This window comes from Heteronotia binoei, chromosome 6 (genome assembly GCF_032191835.1).
Source record: "Heteronotia binoei isolate CCM8104 ecotype False Entrance Well chromosome 6, APGP_CSIRO_Hbin_v1, whole genome shotgun sequence".
NCBI classification, from domain to species: domain Eukaryota; kingdom Metazoa; phylum Chordata; class Lepidosauria; order Squamata; family Gekkonidae; genus Heteronotia; species Heteronotia binoei.
In genome coordinates this window covers 127,084,240-127,097,458 of record NC_083228.1, presented here as the reverse complement: position 1 = coordinate 127,097,458, position 13,219 = coordinate 127,084,240, and the positions used below count along the sequence as shown (strand labels likewise).

Here is a 13,219-nt window from a genome sequence, read left to right as displayed (position 1 = left end):
AAAATAGAGGGAGCAAAAATTACCTTTTAGGCTCTTCTGAACTTCTAGAGCAATGTCCAGGGCATTAAACGGCAAAACTGGATTGCTTGCAATTTGCAAAATTACTTCACCCGTCAGCTGGAAAGAAAACAAACAAGCACACTGGTGATCAAAAAGAATTCTAACATATTTTATAATTAAGCATCCAAAATCCAATGTGTACGCCCGTGAACACACAGCAAGCCTCCTTATTAATTTCCACTGAAGAGGCACCACAGCTTACAAAGATAAATGTGTTTTGAACTGCCCCCCTCTATCAAAATTCCATTTAAAAAGTGGTTAATTAACAGGAAACAGAGAGCGAGTATAAATGGGCAGTTTTCACAGTGAAGGGGGGTAAGCAGGAGGGTACTGCAGGGCTCAGTACTGAGTGCATGCTTTTTAACTTGCTCATTGATGATTTGGAGTATGGAGTAAGCAATAAAGTGGCTAAATTTGAGGATTACATTAAATTGTTCAGGGTGGTATAAGGTTTGCCAAGTCCCCCACGGCCTCTGGCGGGGGACTTTTTTCATGGACATTACATGCGCACAGCGTGATGACATAACCTGCAAATGGTGTCATCACATAAGCAACATTGTGCGCCGGCTGCTCTAGGAACTTCTGAAAAACTCTATGGTTTCCCTGGATGCTCTAGCAATTTGGGAGGGAAAACTGTATGAGCGTTTTCGCACTCACCTTCAGCCGGCGCGACGCCCCTCTTCACCGCGCAGGATCTGCGCGGATTTCGCACTAAACGCCGCGGAGCAGCCGGAAGAGCCGGAAAGTCCCGGCGCTTTTGCGGCGCAAATGGAAACCGCCAAAAAGCAGTTTCCGTTTGCGCGGTAAAAGCGCCGGGACTTTCCGGCTCTTCCGGCTGCTCCGCGGCGTTTAGTGCGAAATCCGCGCAGATCCTGCGTGGTGAAGAGGGGGGTCGCGCCGGCTGAAGGTGAGTGCGAAAACGCCCTATGCTATATTGCTCCCAAATGGCTAGAGTATCTGAGGAACCCATAGAGTTTTCCTGGAAGCTCCTAGAGCGGCTGGCATGTGACATCGCCGGCGTGATGACGTCACTTGCGAGTGGGCCAGTGGGTTGGGGACCTCCAGGGTGGGACAACCCCCACCCTACCACAGAGCTTCGCAGCTCTAGGGAGGTGACTACCAGGGAGTATTGTGAGGTGCTCCAGAGGGATCTGTCAAGGATGGGCAAGTGGGCATCAGTGTGACAAATGAGGTTCAACATGGGCAAGTGCAACATAATACACACTGGAGCCCAAAATCCTAACCGTAAATGCAAGTTGTTGGGGTCTAAACTGTCAAAGAGAGATCTTGAAGTCCTGGTAGATAACTCACTGAAAATGTTAACCCAGTGTGCAACAGCAATAAAAAAAAAAGGCAAAAGCTGTGCTGGGAATTATTAGGAAGGGGACTGAAAATTAGCCAGTATCATAATGCCCCTTTCAAAATCTATGGTGTGACCTCATTTGGAATTCTGTGTACAGTTTTGGTCACTGCACCTCAAAAAAAGATATTATAGTATTGGGAAAAGTGCAGAAAAGAGCAACTAAAATTATTAAGGGGACGGAATGCTTTCCCTATGAAGAAAGGTTAGGGCTCTTTAGCTTGGAGAAAGGATGACTGAGGGGTGACATGATAGAGGTTTATGAAATTATGCATGGGCTAGCGAAGGTAGAGAAAGTACTTTTCTCCCTTTTTCACAGTACAAGAATGGCAAACCACCTCCAGACGTCTCTTGCCTTGAAAACCCCACATCAGCTGTCACTTGATGCCAAAAAAGTTACAGGTTAGACGCAAAATAGCCTCCAGTTTTCTTTTTCTGTCTGCCTTCTTCTTCCTCCCAAATGCTCCTTATGCTTCAGGTACAGCTTAGTTATAGAGTTAGGAAAAAAGCCTACCTACTTGTGGGATGTATCGAAAGAAAGAAAGAAAGAAAGAAAGAAAGAAAGAAAGAAAGAAAGAAAGAAAGAAAGAAAGAAAGAAAGAAAGAAAGAAAGGGCTGCAGATTTATACCCTGCCCTTCTCTCTGAATCAGAGACTCAGAGCGGCTTACAATCTCCTATATATTCTCCCCCCACAACACACACCCTGCGAGATGGGTGGGGCTGAGAAAGCTCTCACAGAAGCTGCCCTTTCAAGGACAACTCCTGTGATAGCTATGGCTGACCCAAGGCCATTCCAGCAAGTGCAAGTGGAGGAGTGGGGAATCAAACCCGGTTCTCCCAGATAAGAGTCCGCACATTTAACCACTACACCAAACTGGCTCAAGAAAGAAAGAACAATGATTCAAAGTCTACTCCACCTTATTATAAAATTATTTACAGAAAGGTTCAGACTAGAAACTTACATTGTATTATATATATATTTGAAGGATATATTTATTTGAAGGATATATTATTGCTACTGAATCAATTTCTTGGCCTCTGTGGCAGAAAAGGTCCATTGGCCTGCCCTCTTCTTCCAAATAAGGAAGACACTGAGACAGAAGGTGAGACATCAGAGAGTTTCAGCTCCCAGCCAGTCAGGGATCTTATATGGCTATACCCTTTACACAGAACTTGCCATTTGGAGCTGCCTACTGGCACATCCGCTGTGTTTTGGCACTGTGGCCTTAGCTGATCACTTCAGGACTGAATGGGAATTGTTTGGGCCTTTTGCGAAAGGGTTCTTTTTGCAGCTGCTTCACTTAGCTGATTTGGCAGGGGCTATATATCACCCAACAGGCCTGCTTGTAGGACTGGTTAGGCCCTGGCTGGACAGACTGGAACACTGGGGTTTTGTTTAAGGTCAGGAGTTGGCCAGCACCCTGGAGCCTTTCATGATGGGCAAGTTGCTTGCCAAATCATACTTACATGCAGGGTTGCTGGCAACTGAAAGGAGAGTTGGAAGTGGGGACATGGGGAGGCTGTGATGCTGTGTGCACCACAACATCACTTCTGAGGGAAACCTGGAAGTGACACAGGGTAGCTCCAAGCTTCATTTTGGGCAGGAGCTTCAGAACCTCTAAATTTTATTGTGCTCTTTCTTCACCCCCCTCCCCCTCCACCACTTGCTTCTGGGCTCCATTGTTCAAAGCCCTGTGAGAATATTGCTGAACTCTAAGATCTGATAAACTTTCTAATATTTTCCCCCACAAAAAAATGGAAAAATAACCAAAACATATAAAGCAGACAGACGGAAATCTTCATCATGCCATCGTGGCCGCATAGGGTAAAGTAATTTCAAAAGTATGATGGGAGTAAGCTTTGATTATGACAATAACAATTCAAGAAGTATTTTAAAGTAGATGCTGAGCTGATACAATTTAGTATACATTCCAGTGATGTCAGGGGTGTATGGCATATGCAAATAAGTTATGCAAATGAGTTGTGCGCAATGTTCCCTCTAAGCTGAGTTACTGTGAGCTAGCTCACAGTCTTTTAGCCTCCAGCTCACAGATTTTTGTCATGGATGCAGAAAAATGGCCCCAGAGCAAACTAATTCAATGCAGTAGCTCACAATTTTAATGCCAGTAGCTTACAAAGTATAATTTTTGCTCACAAGCCTCCACAGCTTAGAGGGAGTATTGGTTGTGATAATAAGCTCCAGCACCATTTTTCCTACAAAATGACTCCTGGGTCACTCTAAAAATCATTGGAAACTCTACGGTAAAACCACAGTTTCTGATGATTCCTAGAGCTACTCTACATCATGTCCAGGTTTCCCTCAGATGACATGGTGGTGCACACAACACTGTCTTGGGAGGCCTGGTAGCCCTACTTGCATGGCTTACCAGTTAGGGTACTGGAGTGTGTGTGGACCCTCTTGGAGCTAGGCCATCATTCTGGACCCTAGAGTTTACCAGCATGGGAAGAAGGAACTGGTGGAGGAACAGTTCCTCATAGCATACAATTGGGTAAGCAGACTAGGTCAGGAGAGAAGGAGCCAAGCTGGGAATGCCCATATCAGTGGCATGCCTTTGGAAGTCCAGTAGACTGACTAAGCTGCACTAATGGACTGGTGTTTTAATAAGATAAACATCAGCTGTTAATAAATAAAGCCCCGTTAAATCCAATTTCAGCTGTGTGATATCTTTGTTATGGGGACGGGTGGGCGGCAAGAACTGGTAAAGATGAAAGAAAGGATCAAAAACTCAGGATTTCTGCAAAGGGAAGATAAATGGAATTTCTGCAGCATACCCCCCAAAAAAACTCTGGGCAAAGCACGCCCACAGTACAAAGCACACAAGGAGCACGGGATAGATCAGCCTGACACCCACATCCAAGCAAGAGCGACTTCTGATATTTTGAAGATTCTAAAGGGGAGGGGGAATAGCGCAGTAGACGCCCAGAGACAGAACTATCATCTTCTGAGAAGGAAGGGGTGAAGGAAAGTTCTGCAGAAGAACAAGTTTTATGTTATCCCAGGGGTTCTGCAAAGAAACTGGAAAGCAAGATAGACTTTAAAAAAAAAGATGGGGGGGGGCGGGGGACGAGACTTGGCTGCTGCAACCTTGTGCCACAGCTATTTCGATTCCAGAGTGGTGAAACATTTCACAGCAGCACAAAAAAGATTCTTGGTTGGTTTTCAAAATGTTTCCCTTTATCCATCTGGTGGGAAAATGCCAGAATTGATGAGTTCTTATGTCTCTTTACCCACTCCTTACCTTAAACATTATTTCATACCATCAATTCCGGCAATTTTTATTTCTTTAAAAAAAAAATGAGTCACCTTTTTATGGAAGTATTCAAGATAAATGTAACAATACAACACAGCGGTGTTCCCTCTATGCTGCGTTAGTGTGAACTAGCTTACAGATTTTTAGCCTCCAGCTCACACATTTTTGCCTTAGCTCAAGAAAAATGGCCCCAGAACAAACTAACTGATGCAGTAGCTCACAACTTTAATACCGGTAGCTCATAAAGTAGAATTTTTGCTCACGGGGCTCTGCAGCTTAGAGGGAACGTTGCAACACAGTGAAACTAAAGAAATAATAAAAGAGTTTTAAAAAGGGGGGAAGTATTTGAGGATGTTTTCTAAAAGTTGATGCCAGATCGTGGGAACATAGACAGAAGAGAAAGCTTTCTGGAATATAAGGATTTGTACTTGCAGGCTACCCTGCTCTGCAATACAAGCCGAAAACAGGTAGCACTATGGAGAGGTGGATATTATTGCTGAGAGAGTTCCAAAGTATGGATATTATTATTATTCCCAAAGCTGTACCCCTAGTAGGGCTGCCAACTTTGGGTTGGGAAATGCCTGGAGATTTTGATGGTGGAACCTCAGGAGGGCACGGTTTGGAGAGGGGAGAGACTTCCTCAGTGCCGTAGAGTCTACCCTCCAAAGCAGACATTTTCCACAGGGGAACAGATCTCTATTGTTTGGAGATAGGGTTGCCAATCCCCAGGTGGGGGCAGGGGATCCCCTGGTTTGAAGGCCTCCCCCCTGCTTCATGGTCATCAGAAAGTGGGGGGGGGGGAGAAAATGTCTGCTGGGCACTCCATTATTCCCTATGGAGATCAATTTCCATAGGATATAACGGATAATTGATCTGTGGGTATCGAAAGCTCTGGAGAGGCTTGGTTTTGAGATAGAGGCACCAAATTCTCAGCATAGCATCTGGTGCCTCTCCTCAAAACACTCTCCAAGGTTCAAAAAGTTTGGACCAGGCAGTCCAATTCTATGAGCACCAAATGAAGGTGCCCCTATCCTTCAGTATTTCCAATGAACGGAAGGCATTTAAAAGGTGTGCGGTCCCTTTAAATGTGATGGCCAGAACTCCCTTTGGAGTTCAATTATCCTTGTGACAACCTTGCTCCTGGCTTCACCCCCAATGTCTTTTTGCACCCAAGATCCTTTGGCCTAGCCAAGTCAGAGGTACTTTCTGGTATCAAACCAGAGTCTCTCAATTACAGTTTGTATTTTTCTCAAGTACTTTTAAGAGGAAGTAACCTGGCTGCCATGAGAACAAAGGGATGTTAATTTAGACTGTCCCAGCTCTGATAGCAACGACTTGAAGCGGTCATAGGAGTCCGGAAGAAACAAGGGGTTCAATCAATAGTTGGAGGCTAGGCTAGGCTAGGGTTGCCAGCCTTCAGGTGTGGCCTGGAGATCTTCTGGAATTGCAACTGGTCTTCAGATCAACTCCCCTGGAGAAAATGGCAGCTTTGGAGGCTGGACTCTATGACATTATACTCCACTGAGGTTCTTCTCTTCCCCAATCTCTGCCCTCTCCAGGTCCCACCCTCAAATCTCCAGGAATTTTCCAACCTGGAGTTAGCAACCCAAGGCCAGGTCCAGTCTTCTAAACAGCACTGAGGTTAGGACTGCTGTCTCAGTAGCTGAATGCTAGGTGCAGGATTACAGTTAATAGGGAAGCATCTTAATGATACAAACTGGTTGAACCAGCAAGGCTCTCTGTTGAGTCCAGGGCTTAAATACTCTGGAATATAAGAATCCACAGCTGTTACTAGGCTTCATGAGCCCAAATTAGGGTTGCTGATACTGGGTTGTGAAATATTTGGATATTTGGTGTTGGATCCTGAGGGGGGCAGAGTTTAGAGAAAGACCTCAGAATGCCAGAGTCCACCCTTCAAAGCAGCCATTTTGTCCAGGGGATGAGAACTTTGTAGTCTGGAAATTTGTTGTCATTCCAGGAGATTCCCAGGACACATCTGGAGGTTGGTAACCCTAGCCCCAACCCTGCTAAGCAGTGCAGACTAAATGTATTCTGCCAAGTAAGTGATTTTTAGCTACAACAATGGACATGAAAATGGGCTGGTGAAATCCAGTAAGGATTAGGCTGAATTCTAGATAGATCTGCTTTTGACCTTAATATGATCCCGGAGAAGCCAATACTAGGAATTCTATGCCCAAAGTTCCCAATTTAGTCAACTCCATCAGTAGGGTGACAGTTTCAGATGTTCATCTCCTAATTCAGGTAAATGTCTTTTCACCAACCTTCTACACTGCCAATGATTACTCAACTCAAGGCCCTGATGGCCACAACTCAAGGCCACGGTGGCCACATAGGAAAAAGTAATTTCAAAAGTATAATGGGAGTAAGGTTTTATTATGACAATTAAAATTCAAGAAGCATTTTAAGGTAGATGCTGAGCTGATATAATCTAGTACACCTTTCGGTGATGTCAGGAATGTGTGGCATATGCAAATGAGTTATGCAAATGAGATGTGGTAATGAGTTCTGGCACCTCTTTTTCTATTAAATGACCGCTGCCTAAAATGCATATATAAAGGCCTGAATCGCATCAATCAATCAATCAATCAATCAATCGTTTTATTTATATCCCGCCCTCCCCACCGAAGCAGGCTCTGGGCGGCTAACAACATTAAATCAATACAGTAAGTTATACAATAATATTTAAAAGCAATAGCTAATTTAACAATTTAATTAAAATTCTAAAATTAATAAAATTAACATCCTGGTGCTATTTCAACAGATGGTAAAAATCACTTAAGCAGTCTCTCTATCTTTTAATCGGTGAAGGCCATCCCGAAGAGGATGGTCTTGCAGGCCCTGCGGAACTGTTCAAAGTCCCGCAGGGCCTGCACTTCTTCTGGGAGCTGGTTCCATAGGTATGGAGCTACAACGGAGAAAGCCCGCATGTGAGTACTCTGTAGTTTTGCTTCCTTTGGCCCGGGGATAGTCAGCAGGTTCTTCCCTGCTGACCTCAGTGCTCTTTGGGGTTCATATGGGGAAAGACGGTTCCTCAGGTAGGCAGGTCCTCGGCCATATAGGGCTTTAAAGGTAATAACCAGCACTTTGTAACGAATCCGGTATGTAACTGGCAACCAGTGCAGTCCGCACAGCCCTGGCTGTATGTGCTCCCATTTCGGGAGCCCTGGTAGCAGCCTAGCCACCACGTTCTGCACCAGCTGCAGCTTCCGGGTTCGGCACAGAGGCAGCCCCATATAGAGGGCATTACAGTAATCCAGTCTCGAGGTGACCATTGCATGAATCATTGTTGCCAGGTCCTGGCGCTCTAGGAAGGGGGCCAACTGCCTTGCCCGCCTTAAATGAAAAAAAGGCTGACTTAGCAGTGGCTGCTATCTGGGCCTCCATTGATAGTGAAAGCTCCAGTAGAACTCCCAAGCTCCTGACCCGTCAAAAACCGGGAGAGGTATTTCCCTCCCCAGAGCGCCCCAACCCACGCAAAGGACTTCTGTCTTCGCTGGATTCAGCTTCAACCCACTCAGCCTTAGCCAAGTTGCCACGGCCTGCAGTGCCGGGTCCAAATTCCCTGGGACGCAGCCAGGCTGGCCATCCATTAACAGATAGAGCTGGGTGTCATGTGCATATTGGTGACACCCAAGCCCATACCTCCGGGCAATCTGGGCAAGGGGGCGCATATAGATATTAAATAGCATCAGTGAGAGAACTGCTCCCTGAGGCACCCCACAATCTAGTGTGCGCCTCTGGGACAGCTCACCCCCGATTGCCACCCTTTGTCCCCGATCCTTGAGGAAGGAGAAGAGCCATTGTAAAGCTGACCCCCTAACCCCTACGTTGGCGAGGTGGTGGGTCAGTAGCCGATGGTCGACCGTGTTGAACATGGCCAACAGATCTAACAGCATCAGCACTGCCACACCACCTCGATCCAGATGCCACTGGAGGTCATCTGCCAAGGCGACCAGCACTGTCTCCGTCCCATGACCTGGACGAAAGCCGGACTGGCAAGGGTCTAGGATGGAAGCGTCATCCAGAAAACCCTGCAACTGCAACGCCACTGCCCTCTCAATAATTTTACCTAAAAACGGTAAATTAGAGACCTGTCGGTAGTTTGCCAATTCAGCCGGGTCTGCTGTACTTTTTTTCAGGAGGGGGCGGACCATAACCTCTTTCAAGGGTGTTGGAAAACGCCCCTCCAGGAGGGATCTATTTATGATGTCCCGTAAAGGACATCTAAGCTCCCTCTGGCAAGATTTAATTAGCCAAGAGGAGCTTGGGTCCAGATCGCAAGTTGTTGGGCGTGCAGAGGAGAGAATTCCGTCAACTTCCTCCAGGCTGAGTGGGTCGAAGTGGTCCAGAGCTAAACCGGAAGACAGGCACGGAGCCTCCAATTCATGATGGGCAAGTCCTGGCGGAGCGACGTGATTTTGTCTGCAAAATTTTTTGCAAAAGCCTCACAGCCTATTTCTAATTCTCTAACATTTGGTCTGCCTTGAGGCAGTGTAGTTAAGTGTCCAATTATTCTAAACAATTGTTCCGGGCGCAAATTTGCGGACGCAATCCTGGCTGCGAAGTAATCTTTCTTCACAGCCTTGACTGCCATCTCATAAGACCTCACAAACGTTCTATAGGATGTTCTCGTTGCTTCGTCACGAGTGCACCGCCACTGCCTCTCTAGTCGTCTGAGCCCTTGTTTCAGCTGATGTAACTCCAAGGTATACCATGGAGCCAGCCTCACACGAGGGTGCAGAGGGCATCGGGGTGTGATCTCATTGATCGCCCTGGATAGCCGATCTTGCCAGGCATCAACCAGGGCGTCAAGGGAATCGCCAGGGGGCCAGGGATCCAGTAGAGCCATTTGGAACCGTTCCAGGTCCATCAGCCTCCACAGGCAAGCCAAAATAGGCTTTCCGCCCTTACAGGGTTGAGGCAGCGTCTCCATACGGGCCTTGAGGGCTAGGTGATCTGACCATGGCACCACCTCCATCGCGATATCATTCACCCGAATCGCAGATGCAAAGATCAAGTCTAGTATGTGCCCTGCCTGGTGCGTAGGAGTCGTAACAAATTGAGAGAATCCTAGTGTCACCATGGAAGACACTAGATCCATTGCCCGATTGGAGGCCATGTTGTCAGCATGGACATTGAAGTCACCCAGGACCATAAGCCCTGGGTACTCCAACGCCCAGCCCGCCACCGCCTCCATCAGGGATGGTAAGGCGCTGGCTGGTGCGTTAGGTGGGCAGTACACCAGCCAGATTGCCAACCCCTCTCCGACATCCCATGCCAGACCGGCACATTCAATACCATCGATTGTTGGGGCCGGGAGAGCCCGGAAGGAGTAACCCTCCCATATGAATAACACCACCCCTCCCCCCTGCCCGCTAATCCGTGATTGGTGAAAGACCGAGTAACCCAGGGGGGTCATCTGGGAGAGAGCCACCGTCTCCCCCTCTCGCACCCAGGTCTCGGTCATGCAAGCCAGGTCCACATCCTGCCAAAGCAGGAATTCCCTAAGGATCTCGGTCTTATTATTTACGGACCTGGCGTTGCATAACACCAATGATGGAGGCGGGCAATTCCTCTTGGCCCCACTATCTGTCACGGTTGGGATGGGAAGTAGACTGGAAGGGGGCCGAGCACTGTTTTGTCTCCACCTCCTTCCCTTGCACTTCTGTTTATTCCCACTGTCATACCTTCCCCTCCCCAGGAGCACTGGGATCCCCTGGCCGGGCATCCACACGAATGCCCCGGTATGATCTTATTGATAATAATACGATGGCCGCACCCTCCTAACTAGATTGTCTCAATTTACAGCCTAAATCCCTAGCCCACCCTCCACCTTCAGTCCCCTGGTTATCTGACTCACTATAATTTAATCAAATTTAATTAATATCAGAACCCACCCTGATTCTCCCTCTAATTGATTAGTCAAATTAATTCTTTCTTTCTTAGCACATTAATAAAATCCCCCCCAATCCTATGTCCCAACTTAATGTGCAATATAAATAAATCAATACATCAATATGCATTTAAATATATAAATACATAATAAAATCCAATTACTAATCAAATTACATAATCTCTAATTAAATTAATAATACTTCCGATTAGTGGTCAGTAAGATCTTCAGTCCAACAAAGTAGGATCCCAGGATACTGAATTAGAGAGGTAGATTAGGATATTGTTCTTAAGGTGCTATCATTAAAGTTTAAGTTAAAATTAAAGTGCCGGTGCTTGCAGGTGTCCGTAGTGTTCTTAAAGTGCGGGTGCAGTTCTTAAAGTGCGGATGGTACTCACAGCTTAGGTGGCCCAGGGAGGAGGGAGGGTGTGTGGGGGGTGAAACCTTCCCCGTTCTCTCCCAGCTGTTTAGATGGATCCTTGCAACTTTGGTTAAGAGGCTATAGCCCCGTCGGCGCCACCTCCAACAGTTCTGCGGCTCTCGTACCCAGTCTGGGCCTCCCGGCATCCGAGCCCCATACAGGGCTTCGCAGTCGGGAGAACTCCCAGCTACCGGCCCAGCCGCGCCTGGTTGGCTTCCGTGGGGTAAAAGATGAAAGGATGAGGATGGGGGGGGGTGAGGGATGAAGATTGGGATGCTCACCGAGGCCAATGCCCCGGGACCAGTCCACCACTCCGCTCACTCACAACCCCCCAAAGGGCTCCCAGCCTCCGTCTGCCTCTGTCTGCGGTGGCCACCGGCTGCACCGCACACTCCGCTCCACTCACCGCTTGCGCCTTTCGTCGCACCGGCCCGCACTGCAATCCTCTCTCTGGTGTTGGCTCGGTCCCTCCCGCACGCCAGCCCGCGGCCGCGCCTGTATGTCACTAAGTAGCAAGGCATGGATGACTTGGAACAAGATGTAACTTGTGGAACTCACTGCTACCTGATGTGGTGATAGTCACTGGGCTGAAAGGCCTATTGTGGGCTAGAACCAAAGGGTCAATGAAGTGTAGTAATTTGAGTCTTAGTCTAGGGCAGAGGTGGCCAAACTTGCTTAATGTAAGAGCCACATAGAATAAACGGAGGATGTTTTGAAAGCCACAAACAATGAACATCAGATGTTTGAGAGCTGCAAAGAAGGAAGGAAAATAGATGGTGAGAGGTGGAAAGAAAGCAACTTTAACTTTAAATGAATTCTCCAAACCACCAGCTGGTTTGGCTTGAAGACGTGATTTAAAGAGAGAAATGTCTTCTCCATGCCAGCCAGTGGGGTGGTGGGGACTTCAAAAGCCCCACAATGTGTATGGAAAAACCACAGGTGATTCCCAAGGCACAGTTTGGCCACCCCCAGCTGAGGGTTTTATGTAGGGTTTTCAGTCTCTTGGTAGTGGCTGGAGATCTCTTGGGATCACAACTGATCTCCAAACAATAAGAGAACAGGTCACCTGCACGAGATGACCACTCTGGAAGATGGATTTGATGGCATCATGCCCCAGTGAAGTCCCTCCCCTCCACAAATCTCACCCTCCTCAGGCTCCACCTCCCAAATCTTCGAGTATTTCCCAAACTGTAGCTGGCAACTCCAGACTGTGTTATTCCATTATGAGTTTGGCCTACTTCAGACTTATTGTGAATTCATTATTTGGTTCACCACACGTATTTTCACTAGTCCGATTCCCCTGTGTAGAATTTTGTTTCCATGGAGTCCTACAATCTTTCCTTCCCTTGTCTGAGAAGAGAAAATGAATGCTGTAGCCTCCATGTAGGGTATTTATCTCATGTGTTATCTTACATGGGTGGTGGATCAGAATCTTCTCAAACTGACAATTTAAGGCACACTGAGGAAGTGTACAGGCATACACAAATTTATACCTTGAATAAAACCTGGTTGGTCTTCAAAGTTCCACTGAACATAAACTGTTCTTGAGATGTCTTGTGGCAGCCTTCAAGAGTGAAGAAAGTTGAAATTGGAGGGCTGTTAATAAGCAAGGTTGCCAATCACCAGGTGTTGGCTAGAGATTTCCTAGGATTTCTAGGTGACAGAGGTCAGTCTGAGTAGGCAATACTGACCTTGATGGACCAAAGGTCTAATTCAGCATAAGGCAGCTTCGTATTCATATGTTCAAAATACTTGTAACATTGAAGAGGAGGGGGATCTGCTCTTCAAAGACAAGATGCCCCAAATTCCAGTGGACTTGCCTGAAAGTTGATGTTTGGATCACAGCCACAGTGATGCGAACCTAGTATCAAAGGACTGGCTTTGGAGGCGTATCTGTTTTGCAGGTATGTTGAGTCTTGGGCTCCTGGGACAGCATAGCCAAAAATAAGACTATAAATAAGAAATCAGTGGCCTTTTCTGCCTTGCCGCATTATGCAGGCTTGATGTACGTTTCTGCAGAGTTATTAGTCACCCTGCTCAAAATCAATGCTCTGAGCTCTCCTTCCCTGTGATTGATTTCTTCAGGTTAACATTCTACATACATGATTTAATAAACACTACAATTACCCTATAATGCTCATATAAAGTGCTTGAGACATGCAGTCAAAAAAAGACACCATGAGATTTGTAA

At 46.9% G+C, this 13,219-nt stretch overlaps 1 protein-coding gene across 1 annotated transcript in view; it reads right to left on the bottom strand.

Moving 5' to 3' along the window:
* The window catches only part of NAALADL2 (N-acetylated alpha-linked acidic dipeptidase like 2), a 937,215-nt gene that overhangs the window by 52,444 nt on the left and 871,552 nt on the right, over nt 1-13,219 (bottom strand). Inside the window, exon 12 of the mRNA XM_060242532.1 lies at nt 24-117. Coding sequence (XP_060098515.1) covers nt 24-117 — 94 coding nt within the window. The remainder of the gene's footprint in view (nt 1-23; nt 118-13,219) is intronic.